Source organism: Vipera ursinii (genome assembly GCF_947247035.1).
Source record: "Vipera ursinii genome assembly, chromosome: 2".
NCBI classification, from domain to species: domain Eukaryota; kingdom Metazoa; phylum Chordata; class Lepidosauria; order Squamata; family Viperidae; genus Vipera; species Vipera ursinii.
In genome coordinates, this window is record NC_139513.1 from 3163566 (window position 1) to 3185005 (window position 21440).

Genomic DNA, 21440 nt, shown 5'->3' on the forward strand with positions numbered 1-21440 from the left:
GAATGAGCATCAGAAGTGTAAATGTGGGTTGTACAGTAAGTCCCCTTTTTCAGGTAGGTTGTACCTTGTAAGTCAAGGCCTATCTGTAAATATCTCCAGATCTAGATGGTACGAACCAAAGCTTGACTGAAACAAATGTAAAGACTTCCTTTTCTTAGATAATTAGCTTCATCCACAAATCTTGCTTCCCTCAAATGCTGTGAACTCTTGACAGTTTTTTTCACATCAGATTTTTACCCCCGTAGAAGGTGTCCATTTAACCCACTGCAAATCTTTGCTTTGGGATTCTGGAATCAAAAGGAGAGCATTTGCATAGAATCAGAATCAGAATCAGAACAGAGCTGGAAGGGACCTTGGGAGGTCTTCTAGTCCAGCCCCCTGCTCAAGCAGGAGACCCTATACCAGTGGCTGTCTGGTCTTTTCTTAAAACCTCCAGGGTTGGAGCACCCACAACTTCTGAAGGCAAGCTGTTCCACTGATTAATTGTTCTCACCTTAGGAAGTTTCTCCTTAATTCCAGGTTGCTTCTCTCCTTGATTAGTTTCCATCCACTGCTACTTTTTCCTGCCTTCAGGTGCTTTGGAGAATAGGTTGGCTCCCTCTTCTTTGCGGCAACCTCACAAATACGGGAATACTGCTATCATGTCCCCCTTAGTCTTTCTTTTCTCTTGATTAGCGAAACCCAAATCCTGCAACTTTCCTTCATATGTTTTAGTCTCCAGGCCTTTAATCATTCATTCATTCATTCATTCTTAAATTAAATTAAATTAAATTAAATTTGGTTGCTCATAGGGGTACGCCTTTTTTTTGCAGGTTCTTGTCTCTTTAGAAGAGGTGTCTGTGTGTTTCTCTGAGGAGGAATGGTCTCGGCTAGATCCTGTTCAGAAAGACCTGCACAGAGAAGTTATGCTGGAGAACTCCACAAATGTGGCCTTTTTGGGTAAGGCCCCCTATCTTGTCCTCAGATGCTTAGAAAAAATATTTATGAATAAATGGAGCCACTTATTTTTCTCTTTGCAAAAGTTCATAAAATGATCTTACCTGGCTAAGAAAAGGAGGGGATCTATCACCTTACAGTTGGAAAAAGTCATTTAATGATACTAGATGATGTCTCTGTGCCCCAGATTCCTCCCTCTTTTCACCGTAAACTTGTTCTTTTCCCAGTTAATAGCAAATATTTCAAGATAAGCAAAAAAAATTTATAAACTTCTTTTCCTTGATTCCTCACTTTCTTAAATGGAATTCCAGCTGTGAGTAGAATTCCGGAAGTAAAATTAATTTATTGAGTAAAAGGTGTAACAGCATAAAGGCAGTGGTGGGATTCAAATATGTGAACAACCAGTTCTCTGTGTGGATGCCACTTCCGGAAATCCGTTCTGGGCCTGGGCAACAAAAAATTAGCTACTGGTTCTGCCGAATTGGTGCGAAGCAGCTGAATCCCACCACTGCATAAAGGTATACTCCTTTATTTAGAATAGAATAGAATAGAATAGAATAGAATAGAATAGAATAGAATAGAATAGAATAGAATAGAATAGAATAGAATAACAGTTAGAAAGGATCTTGGAGGTCTTCTAGTCTAACCCCCTGCTTAGGCACAAATGGATTTTGTGACAGTTTAAGAAACTCATAAAATAGAAGTGTTTTATTATTATACCAAGCAGTTTTCTAATATGACGATTATAACGACCTGTCACTCAAAGACCAACTTTTGTAAGGCTTTGACCAGAGTATTTAATGTTGGTCAGCAGGACACCTTTCAAAACAGTGGAGAATCCTTGGCAGATTTTCACTAGGAAATTCACACTTTACTATGCTATGAATTAGTTTGCTTCCTCTACCTTGCCTCAATTTCCATTCATTCTTTTTTCTCTTAAGGAAATAATGTTCAAGAGAACAAGGAAGCCTTCCAAATGTTCAGGGACGAAGAGAGAAGAGCGGAGTTTTCATACCCAATGGAAACAACAGAAAACAAAAGAAATCTTTCAAAAGATGGGAGTCAGAGGAACTCAACATTCCCATCCATTGAAATTCAAGACTTTCTTCCCAAAGGAGATCAGAAAGAAAAACTAAAAGTGGAAAATGGGGAAACATTTGAAGAGAGCTTAGATTTATATGAACATTACACAATTCACATTAAAGAAGAGGATCTATGCCAAGATGTTGAAAAAAGCTACAGTTGGACTTCTGGCATTTCTTTATGTGGAGAAGCCAAAATGAGAAATAAAGCATATAAAAATACAGAGAACGGAAAGCATTTAAGTGGGAGCACTTCTCTTGTTCCCAGTGAAAGGACTGACTTGGGGGAAAAACCGTATAAATGCACGGAATGTGGAAAGAGTTTCAGCCAGCGTGGTAATCTCAATTCCCACAAAAAAATCCACACCGAGGAGAAACCTTATAAATGTGACGAGTGTGGAAAGAGCTTCACTCAGAAGGTCAATCTTAACTCCCATAAAATGATTCACACAGGGGAGAAACCATATAGGTGTGAAGAGTGCGGAAAGAGTTTTACCCAAAATATTCAATTGACTTCGCATCAGAGAATCCATACAGGGGAAAAGCCATATACATGCATGGAGTGTGGGAAAAGCTTCAGGTGGAGCACTCAGCTGACTTCCCATCAAAGAATCCACACAGGAGAGAGACCATATAAATGCATGGAATGTGGGAAGACCTTCAGTGAGAGCAGCTCCCTTACTTTCCACAAGAGGATCCACACAGGGGAAAAACCATATAATTGCAAGGAATGTGGGAAGAGCTTCAGCATGAGCAGTTCGCTTACCTACCATAGAAGGATCCACACAGGGGAAAAGCCATATAAGTGTACGGAATGTGGGAAGAGCTTTACGCAGAACATTCAACTTACTTCTCATAAAATGATCCATACCGGGGAGAAGCCATACAAATGCACCGAGTGTGGCAAAAGCTTCAATACAACCAGCAACCTTGCCTGTCACAAAAGAATCCACACTGGGGAGAAACCATACAAATGTACAGAGTGTGGAAAGGGTTTTACTCAAAATATTCAACTCACATCCCATATAAGGATTCACACGGGGGAGAAACCGTATGAATGTAAAGAGTGCGGAAAGAGCTTTACTCAAAAGATTCAACTTACCTCTCATAAAAGGATCCACACGGGGGAGAAACCATATAAGTGCAGGAAATGTGGAAAGAGCTTCCGCAATAACGGGTCCCTCACTCTTCATGAAAGGATCCACACTGGAGAGAAACCGTATACATGCATGGAGTGTGGAAAAAGCTTCAGCCGGGGCAGTCATTTTGCTTCCCATAAAACAATCCACACAGGGGAAAAGCCACATAAATGCCTCGAGTGTGGAAAAAGTTTCCGTGAAAACACTTCTCTTACTATTCATAAAAGGATCCACACGGGGGAGAAGCCATATAAATGCTTGGAATGTGGAAAGAGGTTCCGTGAAAATGGGTCATTTACCTCCCATAAAAGAATCCACACAGGGGAGAGGCCATATAAATGCATGGAGTGTGGAAAGAGCTTCACGACCAGCAGTAATCTTACATCCCATATGAGGATCCATTTAGGTATGAATATATTATATATATGTAATTATATGTTATATTATTATATTATATATTATATTATATTATTATATATTATATTATATAATATATAATATAATATATATATAAATAATATATATAATATATATATATTATATATTATATTATATAATATATAATTATATATTATATTATATATTATATTATAGGGGGACGCGGTGGCTCAGTGGGTTAGGACGCTGAGCTTGTCGACCGGAAGGTCGGCAGTTTGGCGGGTCGAATCCCGAGTGCCGCGTAACAGAGTGAGCGCCTGTTACTCGCCCCAGCTTCTGCCAACCTAGCAGTTCGAAAGCACGTCAAAATGCAAGTAGAAAAATAGGGACCACTACGGTGGGAAGGTAACAGCGTTCCGTGCGCCTTTGGCGTCTAGTCATGCCGGCCACATGACCACGGAGACGTCCTTGGACAAGCGCTGGCTCTTCGGCTTTGAAACGGAGATGAGCACCGGCCCCTAGAGTCGGAAACGACTAGCACGCATGTGCGGGGGAACCTTTACCTTTACCTTTATATTATATTATATATATATTATATATATTATATTATATATTATATTATATTATATATTATATAATGTATTTTCCTGTAAAGGTACTTTTCTCACTGTGAAGTTCTGATTGAAAACTATGTGAGTGTCCAAAAAGTATAGCCAAAAAAGTACAATCAAAATTGCTTGTTTCTTTTGTTTATGGTGACTCTCAGTCATCCAGGTCATGGTTGTCCCAAAAGTGCTTTTTCAGGAGGCAACTGGACTTGTTTTTCTTTGAAGACGTTTTGCTTCTCATCCAAGAAGCTTCTTCAGCTCTGACTAGATGGTGGGGAGTGGAAGAATTTATATTCCTTGCGGACAGCTGGTCATTTGCATTCTTTTAGAGAGTCATTGATGCCATTTGGAGGTTTACCTCTGTCCTCAGGGTCACTTGAGTAGTGCATATGTGTGTGGAGCCTTTTTGGCTGCAGGATGTTTTCTGCCCTGTGTCCTTTCACTGTTGAAGACAGGCGCAGGTTGTTGGGGATGACTCTGTGTTGTCTGCATCTCAAACTGAAGTGCAAACAGTTCCTGTAGTCTACAGTGTTTTCTGGAAATCCGATCATACTTCCATACCATTTGAAGGGTCTTCATCCCAAAGTGCATAGCTAAATGTGAGATATCCTGCACATGGTGCAGGAATGTGAATGGATTTCCAGAAAACATATATCACACAGTTATGGTTGCCCTTTTTAAAAAAGGTTTTATCATTTTTACAGTTCCAACCATGTGGCATATCAATAAGAGAAAATCCTTTTTTCAGAAGTTTGGAGTTGAAGATGCTTGGAATGTCCAGTTTTGCTTCAAAAACCAGTATAACTGCCATTTTATTCATCTTTGGATAAATTTGAAATTGTGTACTATTTCGATTAATTGAAATGGTGTGATACATTGAATCTCATATATGGTATCTTGGTAGTTTGTGCTTTACATTTCTAATAAGTTTTTTTTCTTTTTGTCCCAAGTAAGAGATATGCAGGAGAATGAGAACAAAAAGAAGTCAAACTGGTTGACATCGCAAATAGTGAAACATGAAATGAGAGAAGAGAGATTTGGAAGTCCTGGGGAATCAAAATAGAGAAAATGGAAAGAAGGGATACTTTTCAAAGAACATTGGCAGACATTCTGAAGATGTGGCCCAGAAGTTTCTACTGGTCTGATAAGATCACAGAAGAACAAGAACAGAATTGCCTTTTGCAGTTATTTTTGTGCGGAACAAAAATCAAAGAGAAATTAGACTCCCACAGAGTGGAACTGAGGCTAGAGGCAACCAGAATGAAGACAGATAGCAAGGAACAATTTTAGCAGTAGGGCCATTTCTGCCTTTCTGTAGTGTGACAAGAACCAGAACAAAAATGACGTTAAAATAATATTAAAATAGTCGAAGACACTTGTTACATGTCTATGGAGTTTCTCAGTCATTCAGGTCATAGTTGTCCCAAAGGTGCTTTTTCAGGAGGCAACTGGATTTTCTTGTTTTTCTTTAAAAATTTTTGTTTCTTATCCAAGAAGCTTCTTCAGCTCTGACTGGATGGTGGGGAATGGAAGGATTTATACTCCTTGCAGACAGCTGGTCATTTGGATTCTTTTAGAGAGTCATTGAGGCCACCTGAGTAGTGTAAATATGTGTGGAGCCTTCTTGGCTCCAGGATGTTTTCTGCCATGTCCCTTCACTGTTGAACAATGCAATAAAAGTATGCAAATGACCACCTGTCTACAAGAAATATAAATCCTTCCATTTTCCACCAACCAGTCAGAGCTGAAGAAGCTTCTTGGATGAGAAGCGAAATGTCTTCAAAGAAAAACAAGAAAGCCCAGTTGCCTCATGAAAAAGCATATTTGAGACACTTGTTAGGATTAATTTCTGGTCAGTATGTCTCAGTTTAGTCACACTGGAAATCTAGAGATCTGACAAATATTATAAATAAATAATATGAATAATTTTTGGAAAGCCATTGGAGCCTGAAGGTTTTGGAGTTGGGGTTGGCTTGAATGTGTTTTCTCAAAGAGCGCTTGGCCACATTTGCTGCTCAAACTGGATAAAAGCCACTGGTTTGTTCAGTATCATCAGTATTTTTATCACATTAAATTTGCAGAAGAGCAGTTTAAAAAATAATCACCAAACTCAAAGAAATACAGATGAAAGGAATAGCCTGAAATGAATGGGCTTCCCACAACTGTAACCACTATACTCTTAGTTTTTATTTTTGTAGCTTTAAACATGCCTTTTTGGTTGCTATTTTATGGGCATTTCCTTTTTTGTTCTTTGCTATGATATCATCTCTGCTTTCTTTTACATCCAAAAACAGATAATTTCTTCAAAGTTGGTTATTTTCCCCTGCATCTTCTGCTTTCTACTCTGAACAATACTGGTAAGCTTCCCTCCTATTCCCATAATCTATTCCAACCCCTCCTACAATAAAAAGCTCTCCTCTTTCCATTGCAGGTCACCTGCATTGCATGCAGAATCCAGCAGGGGGCTACCTCTATATACTTGCCAGAGCCTCCAAAGGAAAGCAATGCACCTGAGCATTTGCTTCCTGGAAAGCATATGATCCTTCCTCCTTGGCTTATCCAGAGGATGCCCAGGAATGTGTGACATCCTGAATGTCTTACCTTTCTAGGACTTTGTGCTCACTTGTGATAACCCTTTCAGCACTGCTGAAGGCAGTGAGGTTGCAGGGAAAGTTTTGCCAAGAGGGTGGTTCCTACATGACTGTTCAGTTGTGGGAAGAAAAAACAAAGGGGGTTTACATGGGGAATTAAAACATGAATGCAAAAATTTCTTCAGGTTCCCTGAATCCTGGAAGGGGAAGAACCCAGCTCCCCTGCTGCTCCTTTGCATGCATGGTTCAGAAAAGGGGGAAAGCAGAGCTCCAGAATTCTTTTTGTTCCTGGAAAAAGTCCAGAATCCAGGAATTCACAGTGCTTTAAAGTCCTCTCTAAGTGGTTTACAAAGTCACCATATTGCCCCCAACAATCTGGGTCCTCATTTTACCGACCTCCGGAGCCGCATGCGGCTCTTTGAGCCGTCTCTTGCGGCTCCCAGCCGCCCGGTGCGCGCGCACCTCTTCCAACGGGCAGTGGTGCGCGCGCACCTCTCCAAATGGAGAGTGGCACCGCCCGTTTGGAGAGGTGCACGCGCACCTCCCCGAATGGGCGGAGGTGCGCGCGCACCTCCCCAAACCTTTGGAGAGGTGCGCGCGTACCTCCATGCGAATGGGCAGCGGTGCCGCTCTTTGAGGAAGCTGCTGCGGCCCGTCTGCGAAGCTGCCGCTTTCGGCAGCTTCGCAGACGGGGCGCGGCAGCTTCCTCAAAGAGCGGCGCCCCTGCCCATTCCGAGAGGTGCGCGCGCACCTCTCCGAACGACCGGAGGTGCGCGCGTACCTCTGCGCGAATGGGCAGCGGTGCCGCTCTTTCAGGAAGCTGCCGTGGCCTGTCTGTGAAGCTGCCGAAAGCGGCAGCTTAGCAGACGGGCCGCGGCAGCTTCCTCAAAGAGCGGCACCGCTGCCCATTCGCGCAGAGGTACGCGCGCACCTCCGGTCGTTCGGAGAGGTGCGCGCGCACCTCTCGGAATGGGCAGGGGCGCCGCTCTTTGAGGAAGCTGCCACGGCCCGTCTGCAAAGCTGCCGAAAGCGGCAGCTTTGCAGACGGGCCGTCGCCGTCGGGCAACCGGGAACCGGTTCCATCTCATTTTTAAAAAAATGGCAGCCGCGTGCGTCCGCGCATGCGCAAAAAACCTTTTTGCGCATGCGCGTGCATGGACACACGCACACGGCTCCCTCTTTTTTTAATTTGTGATGGAACCGGTTCCCAGTGGCTCTTTTTCTTTTTTAGGTTGCTGACCCCTGCACTAAGGGATCCCAGAGAAGCATCTCATATAAAGCATATTCATCCCCATTATGTTACCAGTGTCAAATATTTTGTCTGAAATGGTATTTGGTTTCCTGCCTGAGCAGGTTGGACTAGAAGACCTCCAAGGTCCCTTCCAACTCTTGTTACTTTATTCTATTCTAAATATAGACACTTGCAATAAAGAATAAGTGAAAGTTAGTCACCACAGAAATGAGATGTGAAGAAAGCTGCCGGAGTGAGCAGGAGGGATAAAATAAAAAATTATTAGAGAAATAATTGAAATAGAACTGTCTTAAACTATGTACAAAAACAGCAAGTTAAATGGTTTGTTTACCTGGAGAGAAAGTCTTGGGATTCTATACCATATAAGGCTTATACAAAAAAGGCCAAAGAACATGAGGCAGGCTCAGAAAATGGAGAGACAATATCAGACATGCTACAACAGCATCAAATAACAATGGTTATCAGAAGTTCAAGAAACAGAACTTTGTATCTCCCATGACACTTGAAGTGGTAAAAGAGAAAGTAAAGAAGAAAAGACCATTGTATCTACTAATGTGAGCAAGAATCCCTTAGAAGAAAATAGTCAATAAAATAATGGGGAAAGCAGTATTGGTCTCCAGGTCTTTAGTCATCTTAGTTGCTCTTCTTCGCACTTTTGCCAAAGTCTCAATCATTTCTTTTTTGTGTTGCAGTGACCAAAACTGGATGCAGTATTCCAGGTGTGGCCTTACTAAGCCTTTATAAACTGGTACTAATACTTCACTATTTTTTATTCTATGCCTGTTTATACAACCAAGGATTGTATGAGTTTTTGGGGCTGCTGTTGCACATGGCTGACTCATGTTTAAGTGATTGTCCACTGGGACTCTCTGTTAACTGTTTTTGATCCAGATAGAATAGAACAAAATAGAATAATAGAGTTGGAAGGGACCTTATGGGTCATCTACTGCTAAGCTTGTAAGCCGCCCTGAGTCTTCGGAGAAGGGCGGGATATAAATGGAATTAAAAATAAAATAAAATAAATCTAGTCCAACCCCCTCCCCCTGCAGGAGACCCTACACCATTTTTGACAGATGGCAGTCCAGTCTCTTCTTGAAAACCTATGGTGATGAAACTCCCACAACATCTGAAGACAACTTCTGTTCCATCGTTTGATTGTTCTGTCAGAAAATGTCTCCTTATTTCTAGGTTAAATCTCTCCTTCATCAGTTTCCATCCGTTAATCTTCGTCTGGTCTTCAGGCGCTTTGGAAAAATAGGTTGCCGCCCTCCTCTTTCTGTCAGCCCCTCAAATATTGGACTAGTGCTATCGTGTCCTTCTTTCCCAGTTCCTATAGCCGTTCTTCATATGTTTTAGCCTCCCAAGATCATCTTTTGTATTTTTACAGAAGGAAAAACATCGTTAGGTGGCACTTCTGGGAAGCCGCTTCACGTCTCTCCCACTCCTTAAGTCTAGAGAACTTTTCCCGCCTATTTAAATAGTTGCCTCTCCCACTCCTTAAGTCTAGAGATCTTTTCCCGCCTATTTAAATAGTTGCCTCCCTTCGAGGCCCCCTTTTAACGGTCCTCTTCTAACGGTCTCTTCAGAGAGGGGCGGGGCTTCCCCGGGCCCGCCCTTCTGGGATAAGCGTCTAGCAGGGTGGGGGCGGGGGGGTATCAGTTCCCGCCAGGCGGTTGGAGACTCCAGTCCGGGATGCGGCGCTGTCGGAGGCGGCTGGGCCTGGAAAATGGCTCTCCTGCGCGGCATCCAAGCGCTGGTCGAGGGCTCTGATCCGGCAGCGGCGCTGGGCGCAGCGAAGGTAGCAGGCTGGCCCAGGGACGCCGCGCTCGGTCTGCAGCCGGCCCTGGAAGCGTCGCTGGAGCAGCCGCCGCGGGAGGAAGAGTACGCCCGGCCGAGGCGGCGACGGCGCCTACTGTCCCTGATCCGGACCCTGCGGGAGGAAGGCTGGCCCGAGCGAGCCGAGGTTGCCCTGCTGAAGAGGGCGCTGCACCTGGCGCGGAGGAGAGCGCCGAGCTGCCCTAATGGGACCGAGCCAAAACTTCTCCTGGAGGAGGCTGGACTGGGTCACAGGTCTCCCTCAGAGGTCCCCGCAGAGAGCTCCCTAAAAGAGCCCCACCAGCATCATCTTTCACTAGGATAGATGGTGCCCACTGACTTCAGGTCTCCCCCGGCGAAGGAGGCATGTGGGCTGCTGGCAGAGATGGATGCTCCCTGTTTGAAGGGTGTCCCATGGAGGAAGAACTCCACAAGAAGCCCCCACCAGCATCATCTTGTGCCAGGAAAGATGGTGCCTACTGACTTCAGGTCTCCCCTTGTGAAGGAGGCATGTGGGCTGCAAGATGGATACTCCCAGTTTGAAGGATGTCCCGTGGAGGAAGAACTCCACAAGAGGCCCTTCCCAAAAGCGCCTTGCGCCAGGAAAGGTGGTGCCTGCTGACTTCAGGTCTCCCCTGGCAAAGGAGGCATATGGGTTGCAAGCGGAGCTGCATGCCCCCTCTTTGAGAGGGATCCAATGGAGGAAGGTAGAAGACCTTCAAGGGGCCTTGCGGGAAACCACCAGGACAAAGATGGGGGTTCTGCCCTGCTCCTTGTGGGACCAGGGACCCCGGAAGATGTGTAGCCGTCTCCACCAACTTTGTCACCAGTGGTTGCAGCCGGAAAAGAAGACAAAGTGGCAGATGATGGACCTCTTGATTCTGGAGCAGTTGATGGCTCTCTTGCCCCCAGAGTTGGAGAGCTGGGTCCTGGAGTGTGGAGCAGAGACCAGCTCCCAGGTGGTGTCGCTTGCTGAAGGTTTTCTCCTGAGCCAAGCAGAGGAGCAGAAGAAACAAGGAGAGATGGAGGTGAGAGGGTGTAACTTGGCAAAATCAAGAAACTCAAAGAATAAGCATATGTTGAGATTCTTACATGTTGCAAATATACTAAGTAAAGAGATGTTTATTTTATTTATTTCTTAAGAAAATTTATACGGACACCCCACTCACAGTGACTTTGGGCAGTTCACAGAAGTAAAACTGCAAATACAAAGACCACACCTAGAATACTGCAACCAGCTTTGGTCACCACACTATAAAAAAGATGTTGAGATTCTAGAAAAAGTGCAGAGAAGAGCAACAGAGATGATTAGGGAACTGGAGGCTAAAACATGAAGAATGGTTGCAGGAACTGAGCATGGCTAGTCTAGTGAAGAGAAGGACCAGGGGTGACATGATAGCAGTCTTCCAATATTTGAGGAGCTGTCACAGAGAGGAGGGGGTCAGCCTATTTTCCAACGCACCTGAAGGCCAGACAAGGAATAATGGATGGAAATGGGTCAAGGAGAGATTCAGGCTAGAACTTAGGAGAAATTTTCTGACAGAACAATCAACCAATGGAACCGTTTGGCTTCAGAAGTTGTGCGAGCTTCATCACTGGAGTCTTTCAAGAAGAGACTGGACTGCCATCTGTCAGAAATGGCGTAGGGTCTCCTGCTTAAGCAGGGGGTTGGACTAGATGACCTATAAGGTCCCTTCCAACTGTCTATTCTGTTCTGTTCCATCCCCATTCCTATTCCTTTCCTGTGTCATCCTGGAGACCTTAGGCCCCACTTAGGCCCCATAACATACCCTGTTGTTCAACTATGGTTGGTTGGGTAGATGTAATTAGTTAAGAGACAGTCCTTCAGATAATTTGGACCAGCCCATGAAGGGCTTTAAAGTTGAAAACCAGCACCTTGAATTGGACCTGGAATTAAATTGGCAACCAATACAACTCCTGCAAGGGAGATGAGATATGGGCAGATCTAAATTTGCATTAAGCCATGCATGCTGTTGCATTTTGAAACCAAATTGAAGCCTCTGGATAGAGGACTTTTCAAGGGCAGCCCATGTAGAATGAATTGCAGTAGTCAAGAGGTCACTACAGAATGGGTGACTGGAGCAGGGCTGTTGATCCAGGAAAGGGCATTACTGACAAATAACCAGCTGTTCACAAGGGTTCGCCAGGTCACAACATCCACCTGCGTTGCAAGTCCAGGAGAACCCTCCAGATTATGTACCAGGTCCATCTGGGGCACTGCAATCTCACCAAGCCAAAGATGGCAATTCTGTGTGGATCAAAGAACCCAAAATCCAGAGTCGTTCAGGCTTGCCAAGGTTCAGATTCAGCCCATTGCTGCCCATGCAGCTCTTAACAGCCTCTTAACAATTTAAAGCCTAAGACAAATTATTCCATTGAGCAGACAGTGAGAATCTGCTTCTTTTTTATAAGTTGTCCTCTTTGCTCTTTTTTCTTTCTCCAGGTCCACCAAGTCCAGAAGCTTGACTTGAAGTCAGTGACCGAAAATCCCGAGGAAAGGGGGGATCTGTCATTTCCTTTCCAGGAGCTGCTCTTTAGGGGGATCTTCCATGAAGATCAAAGGGAGAACACATCCGGTAAGAGAAGTTTCCTCAGAAAAAAAGGCACTTCTTTCTCATTGTTAGGGCCCTCTTTTTGCATGATTCTTATTCATATCTTAATTATGTTTCCTAAAAATTGCACATGTCACTTTTATCTCACAGGGAAGGAAAAGCTGGCATTCATAAGTGGTTTTCCTTTTTCTGGTGGAGTTGAAAGATCAATTGAACTTCCGACTCAGGTAGGAGTGAAATGTCAGGAAAGATAAATCAATTGACAATCTCTTATTATGGGCTCTACCTGCGATGTTGCTGGTTCTAAGCAACAGGAAATCAGGATCCAGCTTCTCAGCCAATTTTGGGTCTGACAGAAGCCAAAATTGGTCTGTCATCTGATGATAGCGCCCCACAAATCAAATCCTTTTGATGAGTTCTCTCTACACTTTTGTAACATTGTTAAGGGGGGCAGAATTGATCCCTCAGGAGACTTTGCAGTGCATCAGCTAAAACAGGTCAAACTCAATTTCATTGAGGTCCCCATCAGCATTATGGTTGCCCTCAAAGGGCCAGTTGCTGTCCCCTTCTCTCCCTCAGGCTTGCCCCAGAGAAGCCTCCCCTCTCCTCCCCCCTTCTCTTCCTCAGGCTTGCCCCACAGAAGCCTCCCCTCTCCTCTCCCCTTCTCTCCCTCAGACTTGCCCCATGTAAGCCTCCCGTATCCTATCTCCTTCTCTCCCTCAGGTGTGCCCCACAGAAGCCTCCCCTTCTCTCCCTCAAGCTTGCCCCACAGAAGCCTCCCCTCTTCTCTCCCCTTCTCTCCCTCAGGCTTGCTCCACAGAAGCCTCCTGTCTCCTATCTCCTCTCCCTCAGGCTTGCCCCAGAGAAGCCTCCCCTTTCCTCTCCCCTTCTCTCCCTCAGGCTTGCCCCACAGAAGCCTCCCCTCTCCTCTCCCCTTCTCTCTCAGGCTTGCCCCACAGAAGCCTCCCCTTCTCTCCCTCAGGCTTGCCCCACAGAAGCCTCCCCTTCTCTCCCTCAGGCTTGCCCCACAGAACCCTCCCCTCTCTTCACCCCTTCTCTCGCCCAGGCTTGCTCCACAGAAGCCTCCTGTCTCCTATCTCCTTCTCTCCCTCAAGCTTGCCCAAGAGAAGCCTCCCCCTCCTCTCCCCTTCTCTCCCTCAGGCTTGCCCCACAGAAGCCTCTCCTCCTCCCCCTTCTGTCCCTCAGGCTTGCTCCACAGAAGCCTCCCCTCTCCTCTCCCCTTCTCTCCCTCAGGCTTGCCCCACAGAAGCCTCCTCTCCTCTCCCCTTCTCTCCCTCAGGCTTGCCCCACAGAAGCCTCCCCTCCTCCCCCTTCTCTCCCTCAGGTTTGCCCTACAGAAGCCTCCCCTTCTCTCCCTCAGGCTTGCCCCACAGAAGCCTCCTCTCCTCTCCCCTTCTCTCCCTCAGGCTTGCCCCACAGAAGCCTCCCCTCCTCCCCCTCCTTTCCCTCAGGTTTGCCCTACAGAAGCCTCCCCTTCTCTCCCTCAGGCTTGCCCCACAGAAGCCTCCTCTCCTCTCCCCTTCTCTCCCTCAGGCTTGCTCCACAGAAGCCTCCCCTCTCCTCTCCCCTTTTCTCCCTCAAGCTTGCTCTACAGAAGCCTCCCCTCTCCTATCCCCTTCTCTCCCTCAGGCTTGCAGTTAGGAGGAGATCTAGTGATAAGTCTTATCTCTGAATTTACCCACAAGGATGATAATAATAATAATAATAATAATAATAATAATAATAATAATAATAATAATAATAATAATAATAATAAAAATAAAATAAAGATCTTCATTTACATTCACAGAAGTGCCCTGACAGTCCTGCATATTCAGTATAGTTGATACACCAGCCATTTCCAACCAACTAACAATAAAACCAACAGAATTAAAATGGAATACAATAAAGAATAACAAATGGTGGGTCCAGATAACCCTAATTTGACTGTCCTAACTGAAGACTTGGGAAAACAGGCTTTCTGGAATGCCAACAGGCTGGGTGCCATTAATCCTGAATCAGATGCCCATGTAACCCACTGCAAATCTCTGCTTTGGGGGGCGGGGTCTTGAAAGAAAATAAAAGAATTTCTAAATAAAACTTCTCTGCTAATCATCAGTCTACTTCTTTTTGTAGGTTCCTGTGTTGCTTGAGGAGGTGGCTGTGTATTTTTCCGAGGAGGAATGGTCCTGGTTAGATCCTGATCAAAAAGCCCTACACAGAGAAGTTATGCTGGAAAACACCAGAAATGTGGCCTTTTTGGGTAAGGCCCCCTGCACTGTCTTTTGATGCCTAGAAGAAATACTGTATGGTCAAGAAAGAGCTGCTTTTCTTTTTTAAAAAAATCTCCAAACAACCTCTCCTGGATAGAAAAAGGAGGGGATTGTGTCATCTTATTGGTAAGAGATTGATTAAGTGGCATTACAAATAATTCTCAACTTATAAACCAGTTGCTTAACGCATGTCTGAAATATTAACAATGCCCCCAAATTAGATTTCTGATCGTGCCCTGAAATTATCAGCCCTGTAGACCTTTGCGATTACATCGCCAAGAGTCAGCCACTTTGGAAGCGGTGAATATTTTGGGCCCTTACAAGGCCTGTGGGGTTTGTTGCCCTTTGGTACCTCATAAGTTACCCATTTTTATGATTTTCTGTATTGAGGCTCATGTGATTGCACAGCAGCCAGGGACTGGGAAGCAAGTTCATGTTTTTTTTTGACATGAGCACGTGACATCCAGGGTCTTTGCAGCCACCATGCCTTTACTTGCCAAAATCACTTGAGGGATCAACATCCAAGACTGGTGCACAATTGCTGTTGCGTGCACAACCAGTGGAGCGAAGCTTGTGTGTGCCGTTACAAGAAAGGTAAGTACTTTTTTCACATTGACTTATGCTTTAAATACCCTCCCCCACCCTCCCAGTTTTTGTAGAGATTTGTATGGCACCATGCATGTCACATCCTCTTTTTGTCCTAATTTTCAATTATATTTAACAACGCTGTATGCTGGTTTACTCTTTAATTTTTTTTATTCCAATATTTCCCTTCCTTTAGAAGTAGAAAGCAGCCAGGCTAACTACATATTTCTGTATTATTTATCGTCAAAGCTGACACCAGCCACATCATAGAAAAATGCCAGTTAGTGCAAGATTGAAAGATGTAGAGAGACCTGGCCCACAGAATCGCCGAGAACTGGACACCACTGAACAGTTTATATATCATCATCATCATCATCGTATTATTGCTGTAAGGTAAGCATTTTATCTACTATAGTGTATTAGTCTTTGTGGTTGTTGTTGATCTAGGATATTTTTTTAACTATACTGCATTTGTAGAATAGAACAGAACAGAATAGAATAGAAAGTTGGAAGGGACAGTGGAGATCTGCTAGTCCAATCCTCTGCTCAGGCAGGAAACCCTATACCTTTTCAGACAAATGGCTGCCCAGTCTCTTCTTAAAAACCTCCAGTGTTGGAGCATTTACAACCTCTGGAGGCAGGTTGTTCCACTGATTAATTGTTCTGTCAGGAAATTTCTTCTTATTTCTAGGTTGTTCTCGACTAGTTTCCATCCATTGCTTCTTGTCCTGCTCTCAGGGGCTTTGGAGAATAGCTTGACTCTCTCAAGGTATTACAGTATTTTTTTAATTGTTTCTAATACTTTAGAAACATTGTAGTAGTGCTTTAAGTGAAAAATGTTTGGAGTCTTCAACACATTCCCATCTGCTTTCTCTGTGTTTTCCAACAGCAACAGAAAACCAGAGAATAATAGAAAGAGTACAGAGAAGAGCAACAAAGATGATGAGGGGACTCGAGGCTAAAACATTTAAGGAATGGTTGCTGGAATTGGGTATGTCTGGTTTAATGAAGAGAAGGACTAGGGGTGACAGGATAGCAGTGTTCCAACATCTCAGGGGTTGTCACAAAGAAGATGGAGTCAAGCTATTCTCCAAAGCACCTGAAGGCAGGAAAAGAAGCAACAGATGGAAACTAAACGAGAGAAGCAACCTAGAACTAAGGATAAATTTCCTTATAGTGAGAACAATTAACCAGTGGAATGGCTTGCCTCCAGAAGTTGTGAAAGCTCCAACAACACTGGAAGTTTTTAAAAAAGAGTTTTTAAGAAGACATTTGTCTGAAATGGTATACCCTCTAAAAGAATGCAAACAACCAGCTGTCTGCAAGGAGTATAAAGCCTTCCACTCCCCACCATCCAGTCAGAGCTAAAGAAGCTTCTTGGATGAGAAGTGAAACGTCTTCAAAGAAAAACAAGAAGGTCCAGTTGCCTCCTGAAAAAGCACCTTTAGGATAACTTTGCTAATTATTTTTATGAGGTTCTTATCCTTTCCTATGAACCCTGGCTTTTCCTCACAAATGGACTGCATGTAGCGTCGCCTTCACAGTTGTTCTCAAAAATCAGATTCAGTCTTGCACATGCTGTACCCTATAAGGGGAAAAAAATGATCAAGAACAGCAGGATGGGGGAACCCGTTAAGAAAAAAGTTGGATCATACAAACAAATATTTAATACAATGAATAAATGATTTTAAAATGTGTTTCTGCTAGCAGTGACCATTCATGTGTTTTTGTCCAGGAAAAGAATTTTTTTGCTAGATAACAAAAACACCTTGTACAACAGTACTGCCTTCCCTCACCCTAACACTGAAGATAAATTATTCTGAACCTCTCTTTCTTTCCCTCCCTCCCTCTTTCTTTTCACAGAACAATACTTTGCAATTCTCTCTTAGTTTGGCTGGACGTGTCTTCAAATCAAAAGGGACTGAGTTCCCCTTCAGCCAAGCAAGGAGGCAAGAAGCAAAGGAAAAGCATCGGTCTGGATTTGAAGATGAAGATCATCAACGCACGTGACGAGGAAAAGCAAAGGAACATAGTGCAAGGAGAAGGGCTGGTCCATTCTGCCATCTCTGTTACCTTATCCTGAGGGATAAAGAAAGGATCAGGTGATTAAAGGAGCACTGGAATGGATGCTATTATTGCAAGAAGCCAAATGGGGCTCAATCATGGAACAGAAAGCCGTTTCTGTTTTGGATTGAGGATCAAAACTAAAAGAGGATTCTGATTAGTCTTCTTCTCATTCAGGCTGAGGCACACAGCAGTGTCAGAGTGTGTCTGTCAAACCCTCATCTTCGCCGGGAAAAACAAGCACGCAGGAAAAACCACGACGAAGTACGGATGACTGCGAGAGTACCTTTAATAGCAGGATCTCCAAGCAATAACAAAGTCAGCATTGAGAGCCACACGCCCTCAACGCACCTTTTATTCGATACCTGTAACTAGGTAGCAGCCCCACCCCTAGGCCCCACCCCTCCCCCGTGCAGACCAGCATCCGCCTGGCCTGCTTAAATACTCCACCCCCCTACTCCTTCAACCCACGCCCAGCTCCCTCCACCGGCACCGTGCTTCCCAGCGTGAAGGTAAGTACAAGCCCACCCCCCTCCTAACATCCTGAGCGTGCTCCCCGCCACCACTGCATCTCCCCGCGCCACACCCATGACCCCCTGGCAGCCCCCAAGGTCTGGGCGCAGGTGTTCAGCACCACGCGTCGCTGCCGGCGTGCCCGCAGTAACAGCCACCGGGTCCGTAAGACCATCGCCCATAGCCACAACCGCCAGGCCGTCGTCAGCTCCAGAAAGTGTTGTGCTGCTTTTGCGGGCGTCCGTAGCTGTTCTGGGCCGTCGCTCAGCTGACCGAGCTGCGCAACCGTCAGCGGGCATCCCTGGCCGCCTTTCAGCTGCTTGAACGATACGGGCCCCGGTAACAGTTTCCGCCCGCCTGTCAGCTGACTGTGCCGGTGCGGACCGTCTCCCGGCTGGCTGCCCCGGCGTAGCCTCCCTGCAGCCGCTCACGACCGCCCTCAGCCGCCTCTCGGCTCGCAGCACGTCCGCGGGTCCGGCGCTCGCCCGCCGGACAGGAGGAGGGCGTGGGCGCGGCTGGGCTCTCGGCGTCGCGCGGCTGCTCGCCTGCCAGACAGCTGGTGAGTGTGGGCGCGGCTGGGCTCTCAGCGTTGTGTGGCCGCTCGCCCGCCGGTCAGCTGGGGTCTGCGGGACGCCCAGAGTCTTTGACAGCCGCCGAGCAGCTGATCGAAGAGATACGGGCCCAGCGTGGGCGGCTGATCAGCTGTCGGGCGCGGCTGCGGCTGTTGCTGAGGGCTGCGGGCTGCGGCTGAATCCCTCTCCCGGTAAGTATGTCGAGCCCGAAGGGCTCGACAGTGTCAAGATATTCCCTGCCGGCAGTAGCCGATTTATGTGGTTTCAGCGAAGATTCAGTTATCACAACCTATGCACAACAAGTGAAGCCACAAGCACCGGCGAAGAAGCTGCTGTCCAACACTTTCTAGAGGAACGTGATGACATCATTGCAAAAGGCAACTCTGCCTGAACAGAAATTCAACATGGATGAAACTCAGGTGTTTTGGAAGAAAATGTCAGTGTGGATCTATATACGCAAAGAAGGCCAAAGCAACACCTGGATATAAAGTGTTCAGAGGCAGAATAAAACAGCTTGTTTAAAAACATCGGCAAGCAGACATCCGCATTTATTACAGAGCCAATCAAAAGGTTTGACTCAAATCCTCTTTGAGGACAGATTTATGAGTTGTTTTGTAGTTCAAGTGCAGACATAATGCTTGGAAAACTGAATTCCTTTCAACATTTTCCTGCTCCTGGACAACATCCCTGGACATCCCCTTGTCAAGACTGAATCACTATGAGACCTGCTAACTCCAATTGCTAATCAATGTGCCATAGAAAAGAAGGGGTAGAAAGCGCAGGGAAGAAACGGGATTTCAAGAAGCCATCTGTGGACTGTGAGAGCCTGCAGGAATGTCAAGGTCACTAACGCAAGTGCTCGAGGGGGAAGTGGACCATTCCCATAACAAGCCTAAGTTCTATGATTAGACAGATTAGACAATATCTCCACCCACATACATAGGTAGTTTATTTCCACTAAAAACTCCACCTCTCTCCTTCAGCTTATATACCAGGGAGCCACTGCAGCATTCAAAACCTACAATTTTGAGTGCGACGCTTGCCATAGATGAGGGAGTAGCGTTGTGTGACTTTGGGGAAGCCTACAATAACCTCCATTTGCATCATGAATGTTGCAGCAGCCTGGCAGGATATCACTGTAAAATGTACATAAGGCATTTGGAAAAAGCGGTTTAAAAAGTTTTGCTTGCCCTTCTAATTTTGGAAAGTTTTGACCATGATGAAGATAGGCAAGTCATCATTCAGGATATTTTGTCACTCACAAAGTCCCTTGATTTAGAGGTCATGCTGAAACATTTGATAGCCTAGACCACGGGTCGGCAACCCGTGGCTCTGGAGTTGCATGCGGCTCTTTCAGCCTTCTGCAGCTCCCAGCCATTTGCAGAGAGAGAGACAGAGAGGCACGTGCGCTTCCCTTCTCTCTCTCTCTCTCTCTCTCTCTCTCTCTCTCTCTCTCTCTCTCACACACACACACACACACACACACACAGAGAGAGAGAGAGAGAGAGAGAGACTCACGCTGTTCTTGGAGAAGCTGACAAGCTTATTGGGTGGCGCTCCTGCCTTTGCTCCATCCCCGCAGGAAGCAGCTTCTCTGGGAAACAGGTCCAAGTGGCTCTTTAAGTGTTTTAAGGTTGCCGACCCCTGGCCTAGACTGAGGGAGAGCTTTCAAATGAATAATAGAACTGCAAGATGAATAGGAAGGACGAGACTGAGGGTGGGGGGAAAGATGAAGAAGATTTGAAGGAGGAGGAGAAAATGTAGCAATTGAACCAAAAAGGTTACGTCCAAAAGCATTGACTGATTTTTTTTCTCTCGCATGAACCAAGCTTTATCATTTTCAGAAAGCAGAGATCCAAATTTACAAGGGGTTGAAAAAGTGCATAGGGAAATTAATGAGATCCTATGCTATCATGAACCAGGGTTAAAAACAAAAAAAAATATAAATCACACTTACTGGGTTATTCAGGAAAGTTACTCCTTTCTCAACTGTACTACCTTTCCCATATACAGGAACAGATTGACAGCCGTCAACCAGCTATGCCAACCTATCCAATGTCAAAATTAGCTTTATTGTATGTTTATACAGCAGGCAGTTGTAAAATCTGATTTTGCACCTTATTTTTTGCACAGTAATACAATATTATGTTTATAATAATATCTGCACTTTCTTTTGTTACATATGTTATTAAAATTAATAAAAAGGTTAAAAATGTTCAGTTCTTTGAAGGATAACAGAAGCTGATTACTGAATCAAAGATGGTTGAAGGGAAAAAGATGTCTGAACTGCTTTGTTCTGAATCTCGTATTGTTAATCCCAATTCTTGGGTTTGGGAGATCTAAACATGATGACCTGTAATAGCCTACTCAGGCTAGCCTGATAGTAGCAACTCTAATCTAAAGGTAGCTTACAGCTACTATTTTAATTTCTCACACTACATACAGTGCAGTAATATTGTACTTAATTTCAGATACTGGACATTTTAAAGATAATCTTTTGCTGATGAAATATGTTTTCCCTGCTCCCACTGTGAAGAACAATGGCACCTCTGAGCCATCAAGAGAAAAGAAAATTAAGGCCTCCTAATTTTAGAGGTGGCTATCCTTTATCAGTCCTCATAGAATAGAATAGCAGGGCTAGAAGGGAGCTTGGAGATCTTCTAGTCCAACCCGCTGCTCAGGCAGGAAACCCTATACCATTTCAGACAAATGGTTGTCCAATCTCTTCTTTAAAACTTCCAGTGTTTGAGCATTCACAACTTCTGGAGGCAAGTTGTTCCACTGATTAATTTTTCTTACTGTCAGGAAATTTCTCCCTAGTTCCAGGTTGCTTCTCACCTTGATGAGTTTCCATCTGTTGCTTTTTTTGTCCTGCCTTCAGGTGCTTTGGAGAATAGGTTGACCTCTTCTTTGTGGCAGTCCCTCAAATATTGGAACACTGCTATTATGTCTCCCCTAGTCCTTTTTTAAATGCATGTCTCTCCTACCTGTGGCTATGGAGATTCTCAGTTTCCAGGTCATGGTTGACCCAAAGGTGCTTTTTCACAAGTCAATTGGAC

General features: G+C 45.1%; 1 protein-coding gene and 1 long non-coding RNA gene across 2 annotated transcripts in view; both read left to right on the forward strand.

Annotated features, from left to right (window-relative positions):
* Nucleotides 1-5456, forward strand: part of LOC310633235 (uncharacterized protein) — a gene marked incomplete at its 5' end in the record, with an annotated part of 19328 nt that extends 13872 nt beyond the window's left edge. Inside the window, 3 exons of the mRNA XM_083350924.1 lie at nucleotides 813-939; nucleotides 1878-3563; nucleotides 5094-5456. Of these exons, the coding sequence (XP_083207050.1) occupies nucleotides 813-939; nucleotides 1878-3563; nucleotides 5094-5206 (1926 nt within the window). The 3' untranslated portion in view covers nucleotides 5207-5456. The remainder of the gene's footprint in view (nucleotides 1-812; nucleotides 940-1877; nucleotides 3564-5093) is intronic.
* A 7072-nt stretch (nucleotides 5457-12528) lies between these two features.
* Nucleotides 12529-20596, forward strand: LOC310635942. The gene is made up of 5 exons (XR_014491567.1): nucleotides 12529-12601; nucleotides 14511-14637; nucleotides 15126-15625; nucleotides 17096-17334; nucleotides 17474-20596. It is a non-coding gene; the product is annotated as an uncharacterized lncRNA (long non-coding RNA).
* Nucleotides 20597-21440: the final 844 nt, after the last annotated feature.